Source organism: Porites lutea, chromosome 8 (genome assembly GCF_958299795.1).
Source record: "Porites lutea chromosome 8, jaPorLute2.1, whole genome shotgun sequence".
In the NCBI taxonomy this organism is placed as follows: domain Eukaryota; kingdom Metazoa; phylum Cnidaria; class Anthozoa; order Scleractinia; family Poritidae; genus Porites; species Porites lutea.
This window is the reverse complement of record NC_133208.1, coordinates 595372-620721: the sequence shown is the minus strand read 5'-3', so window position 1 is coordinate 620721 and position 25350 is coordinate 595372. Positions and strand designations below refer to the sequence as shown.

The 25350-nt window shown below is 38.2% G+C and overlaps 1 protein-coding gene and 1 long non-coding RNA gene across 2 annotated transcripts; one reads left to right on the top strand and one right to left on the bottom strand.

Moving 5' to 3' along the window:
- Nucleotides 1-711: 711 nt before the first annotated feature.
- LOC140946987 (uncharacterized) lies at nt 712-2485 on the top strand. Its single transcript, XR_012166900.1, has 3 exons — nt 712-775; nt 867-933; nt 1727-2485. It is a non-coding gene; the product is annotated as an uncharacterized lncRNA (long non-coding RNA).
- Nucleotides 2486-5254: 2769 nt separating this feature from the next.
- Nucleotides 5255-19003, bottom strand: LOC140946697 (uncharacterized; the record flags this gene model as incomplete). Its single annotated transcript, XM_073395803.1, has 12 exons — nt 5255-8201; nt 9220-9306; nt 10086-10250; nt 10732-10821; nt 12963-13289; nt 14039-14134; nt 14397-14552; nt 15132-15278; nt 15857-16057; nt 16621-16875; nt 18234-18532; nt 18844-19003. Coding segments are annotated over 12 exons (2274 nt in total), but the record flags the coding sequence as incomplete, so codon positions are not given.
- Between the last annotated feature and the right edge of the window lie 6347 nt (nt 19004-25350).

Here is a 25350-nt window from a genome sequence, read left to right as displayed (position 1 = left end):
AGCCCCCCCCCCCCCCCCCCCCCCCGGCCAAATCGTGTGGAACGAGGACGTCCTCTTGCGGTCTACTACGATTCTTGCACTAGAAATCGAAAGAAACTCAATCAGCTAGTATAAGACGTGACTGATCTTGATTGCAAAATTCCGAGAATTGTTCCTGCTGGCATTGTTTCTTATTATTGAGGCCACAAGAGTCATTTAAAACCACGAAACTGAAAACGCTGTTTCATCAAAACATTTCCCAGAAAACTTTCTGATGACAAAGCGTTTTCAGTTTCGTGTTTGTAAGGATCTCTTACTCTCCTGTTCAGCTCAAAGCCAAACTCCTCTGGAGAATTATATTTTTACCACGATATCGGCTTAAAGTAAGCATTATAGCTCATTATGTACACCCTTACAGCCTCTCAAGACTAAGATGACGACCTTGTTCTCCAGAAGAATATTCTTCTCTAGACATCATGCCGACCATAAAAGCATATATTCGCTGAAAAGCCGGATATACATATTTCCCTGAATTGCTGCCGACAAACTGCGCATGCTTATACGGTCAGTCACTTAGCAACACTTAGCAACACCAATCCTTGGGTTTGTTGTTTATGTGACCTTTGATTGGTTGATTATGTTGGCTGGCCCATTGCAAGGGATACAATTCTGGGTGTGCCTCCTAACTCAAAGTTGGTTGACCTTGGTTGGATCTAATTCTCTCGAGCTCTTGAATCTCTTGGCTGCCCAATTTTTCAAGAAAGAACTGAGTTTAAAGATGTCAGCACCAGAAAAGGTCTGTATATATTTATATCTAAAACTAAACACTATTCCTTTTTTGGGTGCGCTTTCGTTACTTACCGCCAAAGTAAAACTGTATTTTGCAGGTTGTGATTCCAATGGAGGAGGGCATTAGCCACTCGACCGCTAAAAATCCAACAGAAAAAGCGAAAGGTAAAAAATCATTTCTATTACAATGAGAAGATTTCTTATTATTTCAAACTCTTTACCGAACCTGAACCTTCGCAGAACTCCTTATCTTCCTTGCTCTGTTTCCTCAGAGTTCATTTTGCTTGTGTAAAAACGTTATTCGCGTTGAATTTAGCCCACATTCAAGCTAAACTGATGATAATTGTCATAGGTATTGGAAGAAAAGCTAGTAATCGAAGGCCTCAGAGTCGAATTTAATAACACCATCTTATACATGCTATAACTTAATTGCTTCAGAGGTGAATCTTCTTTCCTAAAAGTCGAAAGCTACTCTTTCCACCCGATAGTAAGACCTTTGAATAGTCCTTCATATATTCGTCTGGCGAAATCCTACTGTCTAATAGAGTCGTGTTTCAGTGGTCCGTTTCTAATACGTCTCAACAGTATCAAATCTCTCCTTTGCGCAAAATTCTCCTCCTCATTGAAGTGTCGGGCCTAAATTCATCTGAATACTTTCTTCTCTTATTGAAAACATGTTCCCATTCATGTTTTACGCCTACACATAAAAATCCACCTTCCATACTCAAAAAGAGAGAATGGAAAATTTAAAGTTGATTATGTCTAACGCGTTTTTCATCAATGCAAATATGTGCTGTGTTCGCCGCGCAGGGACAGAACTCAGTGCCGACCAACTAGTTCTTCCTTTTTTCAAAGTTACAGATAGAATTACGCCACCCTCCCCCACTTTACAAACTTGTTTTCTCTCCCACATATCTGCATGCGACATGTATAAATTTTTTGAACACATTTCTTTCAGTCCCATTGTCATGCGCAGCTGAGGCGCAGAACACACTGCCTGTAGCCTTCTCATTGGTGGAAAAAGCTACTGGTCCAGGATCCCGGATTATACAAGCTTCTCTGACGCGCCGCGAGTACGACTGTTGAAGGTTGTCGACGGTGAAAGCTTGAAAAAGAAATCCGCTTTAAAAATAAACTATGTAACACAAATATAACCGCAACTAAATGCTTCGATTTACAGTAAAACTTCAACAGAAGAAATATACTCGTTGTTCTATATAGTTATATAGAGGAAGACCGTCCTTTAATGCGTGGATAAATTAGCAAAAACTTGCAAGAGTGTAAGCAAACTAAAGAGCTGAATAAAATCAACTTGATATGTTCGGTAAAAAGTTTTTAGCTTTTATTAAGCCAAGAAAATGGTTGGTTGTATCACTCTGTCTGAGGTATTCATAAAAATTACGTGGCTAATGTAATGTACATTAGTGGAGATATAAAAAGAAAAACAGACAATTATTTCTTTCATTATACATTGTACTCACTATCTGCCTTCTCACTGGCAAAGAGCCTACGGTTAATTTGGGAAATAAGCGCAGATAATTGACTAATCTGTAGTTTGCGCGCGCAATGCATGATCTCTAAGAGCAATCAGTCTAACTGTGTTCCCTGCGATGGTGTGTTTGTCGTTATTGTCTTCCAAACAATGTATAAATGACACAATTATTTGATTCGGTTTCCACAAAACCCACATCCAATAATTTTTTTTAGGATCTCACATTTGGGGAATGAGGGGGTTGACCTAATCCAGCTTCATGTTAAGTCAGCAAGAGAATTTTTGCCTCCACACGCGAAGAAGACAAAATCAAGAGGCTTAGTTGACAAAGTAAACGTCCCCTCCCCCCCCCCTTACCAACCAATATTTCATTTTCATTTTCATGAGACATTCATATTGTCATGCATATCATTAATACAGTATTGCAAGCACGTCCTTCATTTCCTCGAATTCTTTAGTTGTCGAATGACATATTCAAGCTTACCTAAAATTCTTTAGTTAACGAATAACATATTCAAGCTCGTTGCCCTTGTGTGCGCAAAAAGAAATTCGAGCATTTGAAAGATACGAGTTCTTCTACCAGTCTTGGCTGTTTATTTCTAAGAACAATGATTGTCACAGTTGGTTGGTGCGCAGCCTTCTGTGAGAGAGGTTCCTTACTCATTTTTTTTCCTTTCTATGTAGCTTTAGGCAATTTTAGATACAATTAAAACGGACGGTAAATTGAGTGCACCCTCAGCCTCAAGTCTCAAATTGTTTTTAAGTCAGCCAGTGATGACCATTTTGAGCTACCGACCTCATGAAGGAAGCTTTACCTTTTTTATTGAAACACCGTTAAACTTTTACCAGCCAAGGTTCTCGTAGTAGGAAGAAGTTCAGTCACCTATTAAAAGACATGGCTAATCTTGAGTGCAAAATTCAGATAATTGTTATCGGTATACTAACTTTTTTTAATGAGGTCAAAAGTTCGTTTCTTAGTATAGTTCAACACAAAACGGAAAACGCTTTGTCATCAAAACACTTCCAAGAAAAGCCTGTTTACAGATGAAAAACGAATTAATATTTATAACACCCTTTCTGGAGAGAGCCGAACTCTGTCCATAAAGGATCATCTTTTAGCCATGAAATTGGCTTGAACTAGGAACCAGCTTCGATTTTACATCCTCACAAGATCAAAATAATGACCTTGTTATTGGTCAGAGCGTACTGCTATATACTAATAATATATAGGCTTTCGTGGAAAAGCCAGAGATCCTTGGGTAAACACATTTCTCTGAAGTGCTGCTGTTACCTGCGCATGCTCATACTGTCAGGTACCACATGAACACATGCTGTTGCCTTATAAAACACCGACACTTTGAAATTTTATGAAATGCTTTTGTTTTTGATTTGCTAACCAGCTCACAAAGCCAGACTCCTCTTTATTGCTTATTTGAACTGTGATTGACCGATTATGTTGGGTGGCCCTTGCACCGGCTATAATATTCCGGGAGTTCTTCTAATAATTCATAGTTATTTGGATCTAATTCTCCCGCGTATTCCTTGGCTGCTCTGATGCTCCTGGTGTTTTTTCAACTGTTTTAGATAAAAACTACGACCCTTTCAAACCCAAAAGCTTATTCTTTTCTATCGTAGTTACTTAACAATTATTCCTCGAGCCCGAGTGGGCTCTGAGGCAATGGCCTCGACTCAAAGGCCATGAGGGCGAGAGGAATAATTGTTTTGGTAAAATTCAACTAGTTGGTCATAAATATCTAGACAAAACAACTTCAGCTAGCAAAACGCGATTCAGCCGCCATTGTTTTGGTTTTCAAAGCCGTCGCTTTTCGCTACTAGTGGGCTATAGCACATAGCCTAGTAGTGGCTGAACCAATCAGAACGCAGCACTGATAATAGACCACTAGTTAGATTTTACTAAAAAGGAATTCTCCCCCTTCACTTCCTTTTTTTTAGGGAGCCTCATGAGCTTAGGTTGCTTTTGAACACATGCATTTCAGTTCCATTGTCATGCGCAGCTGAGGGGCGGAACACTCTACCCGCAGCTTTTTCATTGGGGGAAAAAGCTACTGACCTAGGGTCCCGGATATATACAAGCTTCTCAGACGAGTAGCGGCTGTTGAAGCTCGTCGACAGCGAAAGCACGAAAAAGAAACTGCCGCTATGAAACTAAACTGTGTAATAGAAATATAATCTTAATTAACCGCTACTTTTTACAGTTAGACTGTTTTGTATTATAGATAAATTAGTTAATACTCGCAATGTGTGCAAGCAAAATAAATGCTGAATAAAATCAACTTGATAATGAAGCTATTAATAGTCGAACGATGGAACAAAAGTGTACCGTTTTGTACAGTTTGAGATCCAGAAACTTTGCTACCATGGCAACGTGACGTAAAGACTTCTCTTCTCTATTGCTCCTTCGTTCTTTCCAGCATGTCCCGTGACCCGAAAAACTGGCCAATAGGGAGATTAAGATTCTTGTTTAAAGCCAAACGTGAATTTGTACCACGTGACCAACTATTTCCCTTAATTGTCGTTAACTGTTTACTACTTCAACTAAAAAAAAATAAGTAGTTTCACGCCGGTTTTGTACATACGAATTGTTCTGGACAGTTTTTACCTGCTTATTTTCTATTCTGAAAAAGACTGAACGTTTGCCGTTTGGCGTAAATGTGAATCAGGATCTCTCTAATAGCTGACCGGTGCGTCCGCAGTAACGCTATCAGAATCAATTGCGGGACTCCTTTCGGCTCTAACTCCCTTCTCGTTTCAAAAGAGACAAAGAGTTTCCAGAAGAACCTTTTCTTGACTCAGACCAAGGTTAGTTAATGGGAACTCTCGCCACTTAATCTCCACATGAAGAGCTTCTCCAATTTTAGTGGACTTTACTTAATCGTATTCCATGCAGGTAGCAGTCAAATAGCCAACACAAACCATTCTCATCTGGAGAGGATCTGAACAAAAGTAACTTGAGGAAAAAATAAGACAGCGGAATTGACGAAAAGCAACTGAACTTTACTTGCTTTCAATCATTTTTACGGTGTACAACAATAATAAAAATTAATGTTAGCTGAGATGCCTGTGAGGCTAACTCCTTCGCAGACCCCTCCGAGGGATGATTTTCAGCGAGGGGTTATGGGCTACTAAAAAATTAAATAAGTAACACAATTATTAGGCCCCTTCTCTGAAACTAATTATTCAGAAGAAAAAAGCTACGGCAAGGTAGGGGTATTCTTAGCCTTAAGCCATTGATATACACGCAGAAAAAATACGGTAAAACGGACTATCCTTATGACTTTACAATATTGCACCACTGTTACGATATAAACATATAATATAAACGCCCCTAGGGTATGGTTAAATCATTGCAATAAAGTGGGACAAGACAGTAACAAGCTACTGAAACGACTTGATAATAGACTTTCTATTCCCAGACGATACTTACGTCATGGACTTGCAGTCGTCTGTCTATGAGCCCATATTGCATAACACGCTTTATCAAACTTGCGATCCTTATATTAGTAAACTGGAAAAAAACGGGTTTAAATTTTATCACAAAAAGCTAGTGTATAACTTGCAAGGTTACACAGCATCCTCAAACAGCTAAAACTTAGTTTTGAAATAGTAATTGGCCCAAAAAGCAACGAACGATCAGCTCTGGTACCAATACCTCACTGTATCAGAAATCTCGATTGGCTTTGCCTACGTCCACGACAAGCCAAAAAAACCATGGTCGATCTTTTAATTAAAAACGTTCATGACGGAATAACACAATTTTTAACGCATAGCTGCATTCATAGCTAATTGAATTGCCTTTATAAGGCTTCCACAGTATTCGTTTTGGAAAGGTAATAATCGTATAACATAACATATTCTACCACGACACATCTAAAGATGAAGTAATTACAACTTAAAATTCACTAACTCACAGACAATTTTCACACTGAACAAACTTTGTGAAGTAAATGCTATCCATAGCTAAAACAAGTGCATTAACTTTACCGAAAATGTAGGTGTAGATTAAATACGGTTACTCGATTGAACTTTGCTAACTTTACAATCTACATTATCGTTGTCTATTCTTGCTTAGGATACAATCTGTTTTTTTTCTTCGTTGTCTTTTTGTTTTTCGCTTATTTTTTCGTCTTTTTTTAAAGTCCTTTATTTATTTTTTTAAACTTTTTTTCTATGCTTTTTGGATAATATGTAATAGTTATACGCAAAAAAATACGGTGACTGAACAGGTAATACGTGGGGATATTTCAGAATTAGACGTAAGGTTCAATATCCACTCGTATTAACTGTTAAAAAAGCCAATAACAGGATAATGTTCGGCTGCCTCTGGCAACTGGGGTTTTATTTCTTCAAAAAACAAAAAATTAGTTTGTTTCTTTGTTTAAAATTCAACGTCTTTCTCGGTTTTTCATTTGTTTTTGTTGATTAGCCTGCGGTTTCAACCCTTTCCCTTTCGAGCGCCTCCTACGCAGGCTACACTTCTCAATGCACGTTGTTGTCAATATGCTGTTATTTTTCACGATTATCAATATCTAACACATATCATTATTAACGGACAAGCCGTTTTCAGTATTTGCACGAATGTTTTTGGCCACTCTGTAAACTGCTCCAGTGTACGTAAGGAATTAGTTATTCAATGTTTTGTAGTTCAAACTTTGTACTTTTTTTTTCAGTAAAGTAATATAGTATTGCATGCGACTGAGCAAATTCCGTAAATAAAGGATTTATTTTATGGCCACAGTAACGGGAAGTCACGAACAAGCAAGATAGACCCATCTTACCCACTCGGGTAGCCACTCAGAATACAAAATTTCGTTTCATCTTGCCCGCTCGTGGAGCCGGTCATGTAAGGAAGCACGGTATTAACTGGGTGCTGGATGCACACAAATCCGCGGTTTTGCTAACCCAGCTTGAAGTCCGCGCAGTTGATTGAGAGTCTTGCAGAGAGATCTCTGACCTGGCGCGTTTCTTGCTCTATGTTACGGGAGTAAAGAGCAATCAGACCGTTAACGGCCTATAGCCATTGCGGACTAATGTCCCAATAGTATTCATTCAAACGCCAGCATGCTAATGCGGACTGTTTGCTTCTGTGAAGGACCCAAAATGACAGGATTTAATTTTTGAAGCTTTGTAACTCATCTTTGGTAGTTAGAAGAGCTTAAAAACGAATTTACCCATGGAAACAAAACACCGCGGGAGGAAAACCAGCAGAAAATTCCGTGTTGCCTAAGAGCTGGCAGAAAGGCAATATATCGGAATGTTTCTCAAGTCTCTCTGCCAGGTTTCTTCTCTTAACATACAACAATCTATCTAAAACTAAAATCTACAACCACACACATATTTTTTTCTATTGATAAATTATCAATCTAGCATGCAGGGATATATAAGATAACTATCGAAAAATCAAATTACTCAGTGCATGTATTTCTGCAGGTGAATGAACACAAACGCGTAGTTTCAATCTACAACTACGTTGCGTATGCTTGTTAAAAATACCCCTGCAGTATTATAACCTTGCAAATACAGGATGGCTAGCTATTGTGCGCATCCGTGAAGAACTCAAACTCTTCAATCAAGGTTGGAGAATCAGGGAAATATGCACGGCAAAAACTGAATAAGCAGGAGTAGACACTGCTTATGAAATACACCTTTCAATGTGTTTGAGAATGGTATCGCTGTTTTCGCCATTAAACTTTCTCAAACAACGCGGGCATTCATCCAGCTGAATTGACACATCTTTATCATGGTCAAAACTGATTTTTGCATCATCACTGTCGGCATTACCAGCGGCGGCGGCAGCGGCTGGTGAATCAACAACATCTTCCACTGTATCGGGAAGCACCTCACCGCCATGGTACATAGACTGTGCCGCACTGGCTCTTTGGTTTGATGGCTGTGAGACTGGCCCACGGGTAGGATATGATCCCTGAATGACAATACAGAATGGAAACAAAAAACCTTAGCAGCGGAAAACGAGTTCACCATCTGTACATTTTTAGGGCAAGAATGCGATGAAAGGACAACAGGTAAGCGATTTTTTAGTGAAAATTTTTCAGATGTCCCTTATGAGTGGCCACTGGAAGCATACGGGATGCGTGGAGGCCGGCATACGGGATGCGTGGAAGCTTACGGGAGCTTGCGCATTAAAGTCATCATTGTACTATGCATGCGCCAAAAAACACTGAAATGTTTGTTCTTGAAAAGAGGACAAACAATGAGATTTTTACTTTGCTGTGTCTACTAAAAGGAGCTTAAAGACCTAAAAAAAACCTACATCGTTCCCTTTAAATGTGTCAGCGGCTGCTTAAGGGAAGGTGTTATGGCATATATAATATAATAGAGTGTAGTTCATATAAGATGTTCACAAAGCGACCATCAACAGAGTTATCCTAAACAGGATAGAGTCGATTATGACAGCTTTGACTGTACACTGTTTCTACGTTTAGGTTTCCTTCATCTACCTTGCCCTATATTGTGATTAATTTATGTATCAACCGATTTCAATTCCCATGATCAACATCAATATTCTCCCTAATATTATATTGTTTAAAAACAGCTTTGGCATACAACAATTTGTACTCGATAACACAGCCTGTCCTAGGCTGCCTCTCTCCCTAGCTAGGGTTCGTACTCTTTCAAGTTCTTCAAATTCCATGACTTTCCATGACTTTTTCCATGACTTTTTCTAGTTTTCCATGACTTTCAAGGACCGAAAATTAAATTCCATGACTTTCCAGGCCTTGAAAACTAGAGTCTTAAATTCCAAGACTTTCAAGGTTTTCCATGGCCTGTACGAACCCTGCTAGCCTCCGCGCGTTTTTCGCATCAGTTTTCAAGATCCCTGCATATTACTATCTTGGAGCCTGTAACAGGCGATCGATAACATGGGACTTACAGTAACATCTAATATGGCTAACTGGAAAAATAAATGGAATTCTCTTTACCCTTGGCACTAGAGGACGATTTTGCCGTGACCAATCTTGAGTTGTGTAGTCACGCCCATAAGGACTGTACTGGTTACCAGAGTATGGCTGGGATTGATAAAAAATTAATAATACAATCAATTAAACTCTCAGAAAAGTCAAGAGACCTTATGATTCTCTGACGATGAGGACTATGACAATGAGATTGTCACAGTATTTAAGAATGGGAAAACGTGATAGCCGTCATCATTCTATTACGGTTTTTGCAAGAATGTCATAGTGATGAAAACAGGTTAAAATATTAGAGGTTTTATCACTTTGCAATCAGGAAAGGGCTTAACCTCCTTTAATAAAAATAACCGTGTTAACCTTTCTGTTGAAAAAAAAGTAAAATGAAGCTTTCCTGGGTGTTTTTTTTTTTTAAGAATGCGAAAAAAGCTATTAGTCGAATCTTGTACTGATAATTTATGTCATACTCATTCTCAAATCTAAAGGTCTCTAATAGCCTCTACATGTAGATCCTTCTTCTACACAAGGCACCGGCTTTCGAACTACATGGTTAGAGAACTTTATAAAGAAACGAAAGCTGAAGTATTTTGGCCACTTAAGAAGAAGTGAGGACTTGGAAAAGATAATAGATAAAGAGGATAGATGAGAAAAGAGAAAGAGGAAGACTGAGAAGGAAATAGAAAAGGGACACATGGGGTGTTTTTGACACGTCGCTAACAGAAGTTTAAAGCTAGGCACTTGATAGAGATTGTTTCTGCTGTGTGGTCAAAGATGTGACGTCCAATAGCATAAGCAGTTAGAGTAGTAGCAGCGGTCCTGACTATTATCTTGTAACGTATAGGTGTAGGTGTAGATGTCTTACAGTAAGCAATACTTACCCCTAACTGCTGTCCATACACATGTTGCTGCAGCTCTTGTTGTCCTCTCAGTAATCTGTCTCTCTCCCTGTCATGTACCTCTTTAATAGCTTGCACCCTAGCTCTCTGTTCAGCTATAGCTCTGGCTCTTTCAGTCAACGGGTCTTGGTATTGATAGCCGCCACCCTGATCAATTAATACAATTTTTATTACACTTATGGATTACTACGAGGGAGAAAGCTCCTCTTGAAGACAAAAATTACAAAGTGTCTACAATAATGCTGGAAAATCCTGCAGACTTGCTGAAAGAGTATTGCCAACAGATGGCTTAATATTTTGTCTGCGTGTTCTGCACTCTCACCATGGACCATTGAGTGTTATTGTAAAAGATGAATGATTTGACCACACGATTCCAGCTTCAAAATGAAACTAAGTTCTACTTGAGTTTTGAACCCTTGCTTTATAACATCAATTCTATAATCTATAAAATTTTCGACAATGAAAAGTTGCTGTTGACTTCTTAGATTAAAATTAAAATGTAACATAACATTTGGGGTTTCCTTCTCACCGGGACGTAATAAATGAAAATGGTGTGAAATTATTGCATTATCTTTCCAATAATTTCATCTGGCTTAAACTGGTGACAGTCACAATTTTATTAGCTTACCCCAGTACTGTAGCTGGCTGCCCTTAACTGCTGCTGTAGGCTTTCCTTTTCTCTCTTTTCTCTTTTGAAATCTTCTTCATATACTTGAACCTGTGATTAAACAACAAACGAAAAACAAGAAGAAACATTTTTAACATATAGTGTAACTGTTTTTTTTCTATGTGAACTTGACTTCGAGTGCAATGTTATGATTAAATAATTAAAAGCTTACACACACAAACAGTAATTTGCATAATTATTATATGTACACAGTAAACAGAGTTTTACCACAGAGCTTATAGCTGTTTATTAATCACAAAAGAATAAAAAAAACACACCAGTGAAATAAGAAAATATTACTTTTATCTAGTATGGTAATCGACCAATTACTGGTTTAATCTCTGGCTCTTGGGACAGAGTCAAAAATTAATTTAATAATTATAAGATTTTTATACATGTATAGTCATTTAAGGAAGAAGGATGATAAAATGAATATTAGAGAAACTTCACACACACAAACAATATAATTAAGGCGTCTAAACTAAGGAAGCCAAGTCTGTAATTAAGACATAGAAAAATGATGTAAAGACATGCCCAATTGAATTCACATTGTACAAATGCTGAAAGTAACATGTAAAGTATGGCATGCTACATCAAACGACCACACTTATGTGCCCACAGGGTTCATAACAAAATCCAACTGAAGAGAAACACTGATATGAAAAGGTGAAGGTGCACTTTAAGCCATGGAGCTCACATCACTGGAGATTGTTCCAGTTTCTGTGCCATGAAGCACCAGCAAGTAGTGTGACTCCCCTCTGGACAGGATGCCAGTCCATTGCAGGGGGTGACTCCCAGCAGTACGCTGCTGGTACCCATTTACACACCTGGGTGAAGAGAGACATAGTGGAGCAAAGTTTCTTGTCTAAGGAAACCAAGCGATGCCAAGGCTCAAACCCAGACCTATGGATCCAAGTCCAACCTGTTCACCTCTTGGTCACCACGGCTCCATGAGGAGAAGATGGGAGAGGAGATTATTGGTGCAGACTAAGGTTGAGGCAAGGTTACAAGATGGCTGGGCACATAACTGAGATGTCATGATGTAACATCCGTCACTAAAGCACGAAAAATGTGTCTTGGTTCTCCCACTTTTCAAAGAGATTAGGGAAAACCATGTCACAAACTGCCACCATCAAACACTCTGGCCACCTGTGCTTGCTATGTACATGTACTCCACATTGTTGTGATACCGAACCTACCAAAGAGATGTTGGTCGACAGCAGCCTGGTACGCTGGTCCATAAGGACACGCTGTTGTACAATGTCAGTACTAACTCAGTGGCCAGGGCTACTCAGTTTAATGAAGTGTCAGAGCCTACTGGAAGAGTTGCTCAGATGGCTTCGACAATGACTGACAGTGACTGAAGAAACAATTGTCATTCATGTATATGTATGTCAGAGCAGAGACACTTCACAATAATGTCATCAGAACTTAATTCTTACTCTGAACTTTGGTGCAACCTCAATACACTATGGCAGCATTTGGTTATTCTGCAAGATTTTATGTAAGAAGGGTCATTTTTAAACAATTAACTTTACTCGTTTTGTTTTGAGAATAATAGAACTAAAAATAATGACGACAGCATGTTGAATCTGGGTAAATAATGTATTATTTTTTTCAACACAATAAGGAAAATCTAAGGAGATTACTGTAAATTTCAGCTGGGATAGTGGCGAAAGTACCACACCTGAGAACAGTGCACTGAAGTTGCACCAAAGCATAATTCTCTTTTCACTGTCTTTTTTTTTCGTCCTGTAAAATGATATCTATAGTATAGTTGAACTTTCTTGTGCCTCTGCTATAGACCTTGCCAGGTTTAAGAGGTCACTGTGATGAAAAAGCCAACATTTCAGAAATAACATTTCTTAAAGTCATAAACAATAATTATTTTATACAGAAAATCCATGACATGTTGAGATGCTGTATCAAGCTACTAATTCCTGCACCCAGAAAAAATTGTGTGAAAAGCTGAACTGTAGTCTATCCAAGTGAGTAGTGCAGCTGAGATGTTGAATCAAGCTCCTAACTCCTGCACCCAGGAACAGTTTTGTGACATGTTTGTAATGTTGTTGTGTACAATACACTTCCAATGTGTGGTAAGAATTTGTTTCTGTTATTTCAAATGTTTGCCTATTCATCACAATGACCATCAAAGCCTTTAAGCAAGGTCTAAATTTATAGACAAAACTTACTTGCTGTTCAAGAGCCTGAACTTGCTCTTTAACAGCTGCAAGTTCATCTCGCAATTTTTCCTTCTCTGCCTGGTTACGTTCGCGATCTTCTCTTTCAGTGGCAAAATCATCAGCGTAAACTCTCAGCTGCTGTTTCAGTACTTCAATCTGATCGATCACCTCTGGGGGGATATTCTGGTTGTAGGGCGTGGTCCCTGGCCAGGAGGGTGGGCCAGTGGTAGGTGCTGTGGCAGAAGCTCCAGTTGGCAAGGCAGCTGCACCCATCAGAGAGGGATGTGAAGATGGAGGTTCCATAGAGGAGTTCTGGCGTGCTGGAGGCTGCTGGTACTACAATGGTTAAATCAGAAGAAAGAACAAAATGTCATCATTCCCATTTCTAGTTAACCACAGCCTACAGGTGTCCACCCTTACAGCTGTAAGTGAAACATGGTGCCACTACTGTCTTTTAATAAAAGTTAACAACAATTTATGGAAGAAAGTATCTTCTCCGCTAATGCCACAGGGTTGTCAGAAAGTTTTGAAGTAGACGGCCTGGTTGTCAAAGTAAGCAGCCAGTCCAGGGATATTTTATTTAAAAAAACGCCATCCATAAAGAAATGGCAAGCAGAGTGACTGGCCGACACTAACCAAGTAGGCGGTGATTTTTGCCGGCAGCCGGGTACTTTTGACAACCCTGTGCTTACTTACTTACACTGACCTTAAGTAATGTACCAAAGCTATGTGTTGTATTCAGTTGACTCAATTCGATCATATCGTAATGACAATAAAACATAATCAACAGGAAAGAATACGAGAATTATGAAACGATCACCTAAGCCAGAAAATGCTTTGATCTTTATGTCAAACTATATCAACTAATTCTTTAAGGAAAGGTATGGAGGTCAGTCAAGAAAATTTGTATGTCGGCAATGGATTTCATAGGTTTAGAGCTTTTTGACTCCAAATAGAGTAGAATCCTTACTGTCTTATTTTATTATAAGCAGTTTTTCTGAATGAAGAAAGGAATAAAATAACATTTTGGTATAGTATGGGCTTGATAATACTTATATCATAAATGTATCTACTGAGACTATTACCAAAGAATGGTTCCTCATCTGTAACTGCAGGCTGTTTATCTCAAGCTGTTTCTGCTGAAGCTCACTTTCCAATTGCTTGCAGCGCTGATCCAGCATCTAGAATAGTAACAAGGCATAAAACAACAAGGTTTACATTTACCACACAAAAACACATCATAACTGATCACTAAAGAATTATTATTTGTATACATACCACTCTAACCCCTAAACTCTTTTTTCAGTGATGGCAGTGATCACATTATCATTATTCGGAAACCAGCCTGAACTTGCAAATGTCATGAGCTTTTATTGGGTGAAATTCTAGTCAAAAGCTGTCAAACCTTAGAGCTGCACCCTTCCTTTACAATGTAACACTTACCCGATTTTCCATCATGGCAGGTTCTGGAAACTGACCAGGTCTTCTACCAGCAGAGGTTAGAACTTGAATTTGCCGCCTCAGATCAACGATTTCTTTGTTATTGGCTGCTACCAGCAACTTGTACTGTTCATCCCACTTATGATTTACATCAAGAATCTTTTGAACAATAACAGAACACAGTTTGACTCTAGAAGTTTAAGTTAAAATTCTAGTAAGCAAACCAACAAGTTTTCAGACGTGTTCATCATAGTTGTTATTCTGAAAAAAAAAAAAGACCTATTTTGTTTCAGTCTGCTGGCCAGTTAGTCAAGAAAATCTAGTAACAACAATTAACCCTTCAAGTCCCAATAGTGACCAAAATCAATTTTCTCCTAATGATATCCCTAAATTGTAAAGAGATTAGGTTATGAGAATAAATAAAATAATCGCCAAAGGGAAACGCTTTGATCTTTTATCAGATTCTCTTTACTCATTCTGTAAGTAAATGTATAGAGATCAGTTTGGACAATTTGTATGTGGATATTGGGGCTTAAAGGGTTAAGTAATTCTCCTCCATGACAAGACTCCTCAATAATGGACATATTTAGAGTTAGCTGTTAGTCAGCTCAGATCAGTCTGTCGTCATTCAACGCTTCAATCACTTATTATCAATCCAGTCAAAATAATCATTGTAAGGTGGAATTTCTTGGATTCTACATTCCACAAAGTGACTCAGTCTGTCGAAGACTCTTTTACCTCTTCCTTAAGCTTCAATGCTTCATCCTTCTCAGCTTTTGTTAGCAATAGCTGTCGCTGAAGTTCAGTAAGCTGGCGCTGCAGTTGTGTACAGCTCTCACAAGGTTCAGGTCCATGTTGCGATAGTGGTGACTTCAAGATGAAAGACTTTTACAGGAAAAAAGAGAAAAGAAAAAAAGAAAACAATCAATCAATATAATTTTATCCTAAATTACAATAATTATATGTACAAAAAAATTAAAGCCGTCCTCAGCTGCTTCTAAATACAACTGCATTATCATTTGACCATTTGGTAAAGTGATTATGACTTAACAAGTTATGTGCATTCCACAGCACAAGAAGCCTGCAGTTTAAGGTTAATACTTTAGTTGAATGTGGTACAAAAATGAGACTTGTTTTCCAAATCTAATTCAGCTGTTGGTTATAATATAATTATGGCATAGCAGCAAGAACTATTTTGTGCAAGTTTGACGGTTTCTTGAGGTCTTGATCCTGACCTTCGATTTTCTCTTTTCCTACACGTAATTTAATTTAATTAAAGGGGGGCAAGTGAATAACTATTGCATTGAATTGAATTGTGTCATACTAGTGTTTGAATTAAAAAATATGAAATACAATAGCGAGAAAAGCCAACAGAAGTTATAGTACCTACGTATTTTGAACAAGCATATTAGCTCATTAGATGATACCCATGTACGTGGGTAAATAAACTATTGTATTTGTACCTCATTTGTAAGTGAGACAGCTGGACTTCGTTCTGGAATGACAAATGAAGGTTTGCTGTCTGCTGCTGTGGTTGTTTCACGCTGTCTTTTAACTGCAGTAGTCTTTTGGAATAACTTTAGTTCACTTTGAATTTGTCCAATTTCTTCTTTGCTTTGATCGAGTTTCTCCTTGAGCTCTTGCACGACATTTTCATGAGAAGCCTAGCAGTTTAATTATTGGTAAACAAACACAAATAAACATATCAAAGACTGATCAAGAGTGAATAAATAAATAATAATAATAATAATAATAGTAAAAGTAGGTTGAGTTTGATCGTCCGGGTGAAGGTAGTCCTGAATAGGACTGTTGTTGTTGACAGTGACTGATGTTTCAACAACCTGTGCGGTAGTCATCTTCAGGGTCAAAGTGAGTTGTATCACATCAGTTCATGGTATTATACTCTGGTTATTGATCTGATTGGTCAATTTTGTTGCGATGTTATTGATAGTCTGTCAGTTAAGCTGTGACAGGTCCAGAAAATAGGGTATGGATAGGCGAAATGGAGTAACTGTGTACACAGTTACTTATCGGATACTCAAGGTGTGAACACAACACCATTTTGTGTTGGTACCCAGGCACTGGTTCCCAACACCAAGTGTGGACAGCCCCAAACATGACCCTGGGAGAAGCGAGACAAACTGTACAAGTAGTCTTGATTGACACCTACCTCCCATCCTTAATTAAGTTGTCTGGAAACACAGATACATGAAATATTAAAACAAACCTGTTCCTCTTCCATAGCTGCAAGCTTAGTTCTTAACTGTTCCTCCTCTGAGATCAAAGCACTTGATAGTGTCTCCCTTGTTCTTGCCTGTTTGGAATACTCATTAAGCTTGGAGTAAAGACTTACAAGCTTTCCCTTTATCTCTGTGTCTCTGTCGTTACCAGGAAGTCTTTCCACATTCTCTTGCAAGGTATATGCCTCTTTAAGAAGCTGACCAATTTCATGATTTATATGCTGGAACTCTGTATAGATCTCCTTTGGTAAAAACAATTTCATGTGGTTTCAAAAGGAAGCAATTGGATGGAACCCACTAGAGTACACATTCACGCCCAGCAAGAAAGTTGCTGAAAGACCCACCTTCCCACTACTATACAGTGGGTGGGGAAAATTATACAGTAAAGTGGATAAGCAACTTGTATCTTCTGCAGGATGTTAATGGTTGAAACAAAATAATGTTATATACCAAGAGATTGGCACAACCAGTTTGTAGAATTAATTTTCCATTGGCGGCATCGCATTCGTCATCATTACAAATGGAATGATGATGTTATGTACACACAAACATGTACAAATCAACTCGGCACTTGAAAAGTGATCCTCAGTCATAAATTAATCTTCCAGCAACAACACCACATGACTTCCTTGTGTCTTTGCAAGATATTCTTGGTCATCACATGACAAGTGCCATGCATTAAGAGATATTTATATTTACATACATGTAAACATACTATAAATTAATTTTAGGTCAATTAAGTCATCAAAATATTCGAGTATTAATAGCTACCAATAACTTTTTAATGATATTAATAGACCTTTACTGTCAGACTAATACAACCATGAAAATCTGAAATATTTTAGGAAGTTCTTTGAGTTATGACCAATCACAGGGAACACCAGGGCACCCAAGTTAGCCACAAAACCACCAACTAATTATTACTTTTGCTGATTGTAGGTTAGTTTTCCCACGCCCTATTAGCACTCCCATTACAACACTATAACATTCCAGAAATATTTCTGAAGTTCATGGTTTTGTCAGTTTCTCAGTGGAATATTAGGTGATACAAATAAAATAATTATATGACCTCTCATGCAAAAAAAAATTTTGCAAACAAAAAGATGAGAAACAGATAGCCAAGTCATTAGAAAAATGACTGAGAAAATGAAGAAAATTAATTTCATGAATGCATGAGGTCAAAAGGATGATAAATTCTGGTAATTAATCTCTATCCATAAATTGAAAGAAATCCTGTAGTTGAAAAAGACACATTCTTATTTCTACATTTATGTTTGGGCCCAGGCTCGATGCAGATGACCATCACTGTGAAAGAGACTGGAGTTGCAATTGATCCGTTCTTTCCCAGACTTGTTCCAATAGGTATCCAAAGCCATCACAGTGGTTTTTGCTCAAGTTTGTCGGGGGTAAGTTTTGTTTACTTTTTTCTTGTTAGTTATCAAATATGAATATTAATTCTTATGAATTTTATGGTCCTTTGAGCTGGATACAAACCGCCAACCTAATGATAATATATTGAGGCCACCAATAACACATTAAAATATTAATGCTGCAGAGCAAATGTCTTGGAAGATCAATCAATGTTACACTATTATTGTACCTTGATATGAAATTCTCCTGGTAATAATGATGGATATCCTGCAGATAATGACTGGGGACCAGAGACAGTTGTTACATTGATGTTATAATCATGAATTCCAACACTCGACCTTGTCATGGATGAATGACAGCTGCCACTCTGCTTTTCTCCTGTGCTTTGGTTATCATCATCATTAACTGTACAAAGTGAAAGCTCAGCTTGTGCTGCATCGATACCTTTTTGCAACAAGCTTGATTTTAATTGCTCAATTTCTTGTTTCAGTCTTGCATTATTTTCTTGTGAATCTTGGAGGACTTTGCCTGTTAAATTATGGTGTAATTTCACAAATAAATACTATTTAGAATATGCATGGATTCAGCATTCTGCAAAAAGATTGCTTTTCAGCTATTCACGACAGTGATAGCATGCAAGACCATACTATAAACTGCATCTCTACTTGGTCACTGTTTTACAGCTTTGTATTTGCACAGCTAGCCTCGCAGTAAGAATAAGGCTAGCTGTGCAAATACCAGCCTTTTTAATCTCCTGGGACAAAACAGCCACCATGTGACAAAGGCCAGTCTACTTCAATTTGATCTACAACATCTACATCAACAAAACATCACTGTACCTAAAACTGTCACTCCTTGGGCTCTGACATGTAGAACTTTGTTTTCCTGTTGTAAGTGTTCAATTTTTTTCTGTAGCTTTAAAACTTCTTCATCTGATGTACTTAGAGTTTCAGATGAGTCCTTCATTATACTCAGAGCAAAGCACTGGTAGAACTGTTTTTACATGTGTATTTTTTCTGGGGGCTACAAAACACTGTCTGAAATCCTGAAGAACAAACAAAAAAATTATTTGATTCTGAAACTGTTACCAAGTTCAGCTGTGGTTTCTAGTTTTGTCATATGCTAATTAACAAGAAGTGACATTTACACTTGGTTGTGCGTGTCAACCACAAACTGGCTATTTTTTAAAAATGGATTTTTCCTTTTAAAGATGACTTACAGCTGTAGACTAAGCTTGGACAATTGACAAAACCTGGATTGAACTGGATTGTATCAGCCCCTTTAAAAATGTCTCCAGCCTTTCCTCGTTTAAAACAAGTTACATGACACAGCAGTTGACTCAATTTAGTCCAATCCAGATTTTGTTGATGTCAGAATTACTGAGGTACATGTACTTTACTCTACTTTTTAAACACCAGAAACATTTATTTATTATGCCAAAACAATGTTCCAGTCAATTGCTATAGTACATGTAACTCTTACACTAACTTGATACTAACATACATAAAAAAAGTAATAGCAAAGACAAAATGAGTAAGATAGCAATATGAACTGCTTCCCCTGAGAAATTAATCCTCGCCCATCTACCTAAAGTTTCGAACCATCTGAATGTTGCTAAAGATAAAAATGTAGCTTGTGACTGAGGGATGTCACTAAGATGATGTACTTTTACAAAAATATTACTTATCATGCTACAAAAAGTTAATTCAACGTAGCGATGTTATTATTTACTGCTGAACAGACCAGAGACAGGCTGCACTTGTTGGGTTATCACATGATATCACAAATTGATTAACTTTCTGCAGACTTTTCCAATGAATGGCTCAGAGTTATATCGTTGTCTTCCTATGTGGTTTTGTTGTTTTTGGTAAGTCTTGCATGATTTTGCTGTTACACACAACGTGTGTCATTTTCCTGTTTTGAACGATAACACCAAGGTAAAAATCCTTGTGTAGGTGTATTACCACGGCACCTAAGTACTTCCCTTACCATGGGAAGTGATACTCAAGCTTGAAATTACTGCCCAGTCTGAGCCCTTCTAAACTGGAATGGACAGAGATGGAGAGCACCTGATCAAGCGAGACACTATGAAAAAAATGTGGCCACCAAGAAAAGATCTTTATTTGTGGATGGCATGCTAGAACATGTACGGCATAATTATCAGTTACATACAATGGATAAGCAGAAGTGGATGATCATTCACTGCATTCTCCTAATCCCTAAAAGGATATTCCTTTTTCAAACTACATGTTACTGCACAAAGTGATGTAATATATATATTTTTGACGTTATTTATAGTGCAAGATTCCCACGGGAACTGTAGAGAGAAAACCAGCACAAAAATAACATGATATGATATGGCTATGTTTACGTCGGTTAGTGTGCATTATTATTATTAGAATTATATTTAATCTCAAGGGACACAAGATTTTAGCCTTGAAGAGTCTGTTTTCATCCTTTTCTAAAAAAGACCTACTACATATTAAAGCTTGAATTAGTTTTTGAAACTTATCTTAAATATAGGAACACTATACAGCGCGGATTTGATTATCGACAAACAAAGCATTCCCGGAAAACCCCCTCCCCGACAAAAAGTGAAAGTGCCTTGCGAAGGACTTTCGACCAAGCAGGAAAAATAGTTCGCCCAATACAATCATGAACGGTGTTTGAATAACCGTAATTTTCTCTTAGGAGGAATAGTAAAGGGCACTATGAAGAAAAGAAAACTGAGCTGGATTCTTCAGAACCTTAAATGTAAATACAGGAACACACATAGACGGGGAAACCCCGCTCTTGACGCCACAAAGACGCGGATGCGCGTAAACAGCGCGTAAAGGGAAGTTGATGCTTTATGCAATAACTAAGAATAAATTCAATACCATTCCTACACGTACAGACTTCTTTTAACTCAACATATCGACCTACCTACGACTACTATACCTTCGCTTCTTTTTACGGGAAACAGCCTAATCGCATTCTTTAATCGCCATTTTGAATTTCGTCGACCGCGTCGCAGCCCGTTCGTCGGCTAGAGTGATAACACAGCGTTTCAAATTTAAATAGTCCCCCTAAAGTTCTATTTAAACAAATGCTATGCATTTGAATGTTCTTACACAAAAAAGTCTTGATTAAGAGCAGAAAAACACTCGAAAGACCTCGTTTCTCGACGAGTGCAAGTCGCAGAAAAACAAAATGGTGGATCAGTCTCCGAAGGATCGTGAATTTTAATGAGGGGATTCCCCACACAACATGCAAGTCTCTGATTGGTTGATTTGCAACAAGTACTTTCAGATGACCCAGGGGTCATTTTTCTGAAAGTCTGTATATTTTCTTTTACCTAGATGAACCTGCTGGTGTATTGCAGCAGAATCTCCAATCCAGATGGGAAATGGGAGGACTACTTGATACCAAATAGAGAAAGGAGAGCACGAGGAAGACATGATTTTAAATTTATTTTACCGAAAGGACGCAAGGATATTTTTAGATTTTCTTTTAGTCCCCAGACCCGGGTAGCTCGAAGCATGGTTGGTGCTAACCAGCGTTAAATACCAAAGAAACCTATACATTTTGATACCTCTTAACCAACGGTTAGCGCTAACCAGGCTTCGAGCAACCGGCCCCAGGATGATAACTGAATGGAACAAACTCCCGAAAGAAACTGTTACCAGACAATCTCTCCCTATCTTAAAAAGTAAACTCCTTTAGGTCATCTTTTATTAGCAGTTTATATTAGTTTTTATTTGTAGTTTTAGATTTTATTATCATCTTGTATATTTTTAGTGTTTTAGAGTTGGCGTGATGTCCCTTGTGGATGTTGCCTTCAAAACTACATTTGGATTTAGATCTTTTTAATTAACGCTGTGGCTATATGGCCGGTAACTGTTCAAGGTTCCAGCTAATCTAAACTATTTCAATTTTGTGAAATTTACTGAGAATATAGAACTGCCGGCCATTTAGTGTTTTGACAACCTTGACCGGCAGTCGAGCTGAAAAGTGTCACAAAACATGGTTCAGTGTAAACCAAACACTAGACTTGACTTCTGTAAAGCATTTCAGGATCGCTTGACTTTTCTAAATCGACATATGATAGTTTAGATTAGCTGGAACCTTTTCATTTTGTGAAATTTACTGAGAATAAAGAACTGCCGGCCATTTAGTGTTTTGAAAACCTTGACCGGTTACCGGCCATATAGCCACAGCGTTTAATTAAATAACAAATTGACTCAATCGACAGGAAAGAAAAATAGAGTTTTGCGTGACATAATTTCAATTACATCATAGTCGCTTGGCAATTCTGTTCGAAGAAAATTGGTGAGATCACATAAAAGACAGAGGAAAAAAAATGTCGTGAATAACACAAGAAGTCCTGGAAGTGACTGTAACACTTCTGAAGACAAAATACAAATGGCGCACCGCTTTATCTACCAACACGCAAACCAGGCAATTCATGCAATTAAAATTCGATAAACAATTTGGTTGAATCCATCAAATATGTCACTGTTGGTCACACTATGCGATTCAACTATTCTGTCACGGTAATTCCGCCTTTGATATTACGGTAAAGTAGACATGACCCTGCAGATAAGCGGAAGCAAATTTAAGTCGAACCTCTTCTAACAACTGCCTCTGCAAAAGAACTTCTGCTCAACAGCTACATTTCTTTTTGGTCAGCAAATACATTCACTTTTTCTAGGCTTTCTACAACGGTCACTCCCTAGAACGGCGAGTTACCTCCGTCCGCCGAAATGGACGTTCTCATTGCAATACCTCTGCAGTATTAGGCCTTAAAATTCCTTGGAATAAGACGGACCCGCTAGTCGGGTGTTTTGCCTTTTAATCCTAGCACGTATAAGCTCCAATTCCTTGCAAAATGCAGCTTTTGGTGCAGTTAACGCCAGCTCCACTTTTAAGTGGAGCTGGTGTTTAAAAATTGAGCTGAGGCGGAAATTTAGTACACCTCTATTAAACTGATTGACGAAGCATTTACTTTTTACTATCAACCAACCTGTATAAATCTTCGCCGGTGTGACTCTTACTCTTGTACCATAAGCATAAGATTTATGGGCTTCAGGAAAAAGTGAAGGAAACTTAATCCTTCAAAATAGAAGTAGCCAGTATTTCTACGAAAGACAACGGAAATATATCCAATCGAAATCAGTTAATGACATAAATTGTTAAATATAAACATACAGGTATTCTTTTTCTTCAGTTTCACTGCGTAATTTTCACAACGATTCAAACCTACCCACTTGATTAAAACCCAATTTTCGCTTCTCATAAGTGGATCACCATGGTAAACAAAATATAAATGTCCATTCTGTGATATCAAGGTAGAGGGCAGAAATGTTCGGCCTGTGCAATATTTACTCCTCTTATGAGCTTACCTTTCATGACAATTTAACGACTGATCGGGATTTTAACTGTTAAATAACTGACAAAATTTCCTCATGCTGATACTCAGAGGTGCGAAGAATTTATACCGATTTTTAACCTTTTAAATATCCTTATGCTACCATGGCGACATAGAACCGAAATATGTGGTCCTTCCTGGAGGAAACAATAAGGATCCTTTCAAGGAATCAGGCCCCTTTCAGAGGACTAATTTTCTATTAGTAATAAGCAAAATCTGCTAAAATACACCAGTCAAAGTTCGATTCTTCGCTAAGTACCATTACCAACCCACATCGTTCTAACGTTACGAATTTACCAATGATAATAGTGGACTGCATGATTAACGTTTTTTCATCGCCGTAACCAGGTTCTTTGTTCACCCTTGAAGCCCAACATCAACATGCAAATTCATCAGACGTTTCTCCATACATTTCCTTAAAGTGTAAATTCGGACCCAACGAATTGCCGGAAGTACGTTTCGAATTTTCTTTCACGCTGATTGGCAAATTGACAATGGCATTTTTAACAGGCCAATCATGGCACATACTCAAATCCTGGCACACACAGGTGGGTGCCCAGAACAAGGATTTCGGGGCTGTTTAGCGGACAGACTTAACCAGAGTTTAGGTTCGTCTGTAACGAAGGCTACGACGAGGCGTGAATTGACCAAACATTATGGGACAGGCTAGGAAGTCTTACTGAGCTAAAACGAAGAGCTGAAAACATTTCTATTTTCTGTACCCGTTTCAGTATCGAAATTACACTTAACAATAAAAATGAACTGTATTGAATAAACAAAACAGTTATGTAATAAACAGTCTACTTTTAGAGATCGGGAAATTTTTTAAGTCATTCTGAAACACAAATTCAGAAACGGAAACTTAACATGAAAATTAGAACATTTCGTCGGTTTCGGGAATTTTACCTACATCATCATATAGTCTATCATATACTTTTCCTTTTCTTCGGTAATATTCCATATGAAATCCTTCGTCTCACCCACCAGTTTTCAGTTTGTGTACAGCTGCCCCCTCCCCTAAAAAAAGTCGATTTTGGTGCAATATCGATAGTAATAAACTTTATCGTCACAATCAGCATCATCACCATTGTCGTCTTTGTTGTCGTCACCACCACCACTTGTTTTTTATATATAAAGAATGCTGTTTTAGGATTAAGGTTAGGATTAGGATTAGGGTTACAGTTAGGGTTAGGATTGACACTAACCCTAAACTTAACATAACCCCAACCCTGAAACAACATTCTTTAAAAAAAGATAGACCTGGCCCCGGCCCCACCCCTCGTTTTACTGACACCCCAATAGGAGCTCATGGGAAAAGCTCTAAATTTAATCTTTCTTAAGCTTTCTTCGCAAAACATGCTTGGCTTCGGTCACACAACGATTCTTATTCCCAGCTCCCACGGCCTCCGCTAGGAACGCCTGGCACACTGACCCCGTTGTGTGTCGTAATGTATCGGTCAAATCGAAGCTTCAACATGCCCCCCCGGGCAACCCCCCGGGCATTTGACTTTTTTGAAAATTATTGTTCAAATTCCCCCCTACCCGGGCCAAAATGCAGTTCAAATGCCCCACACTAGGGTCCATTCAGGTGATCAAATGCCCCCAACCCGGGGACATTTCACAGGCACAAAAATGACAGAAGAACGGCGGAAACGCCTTCAGTTGTCGAACAAAATCTTTATAAATATAACAAAAACTGAGAAACACTGTTAGCGTATTTACTACGAACAAAAGTCTCGTGCAAAGCGGCGGAAATCGCTGCTACAAGGTCACTGAATGCTCAGCTTTTCTTCGTCATGCAACATATAAAGCGTTCTATAAAAAAGATTGAGATTACTTTATCATGACCATTTCACTGACATGCATCATCGCTCACCTTATTAATTAACATACTTGCAGAAGGTCAAAGTAGTTGACCTGAGCTTTTTATTTTATT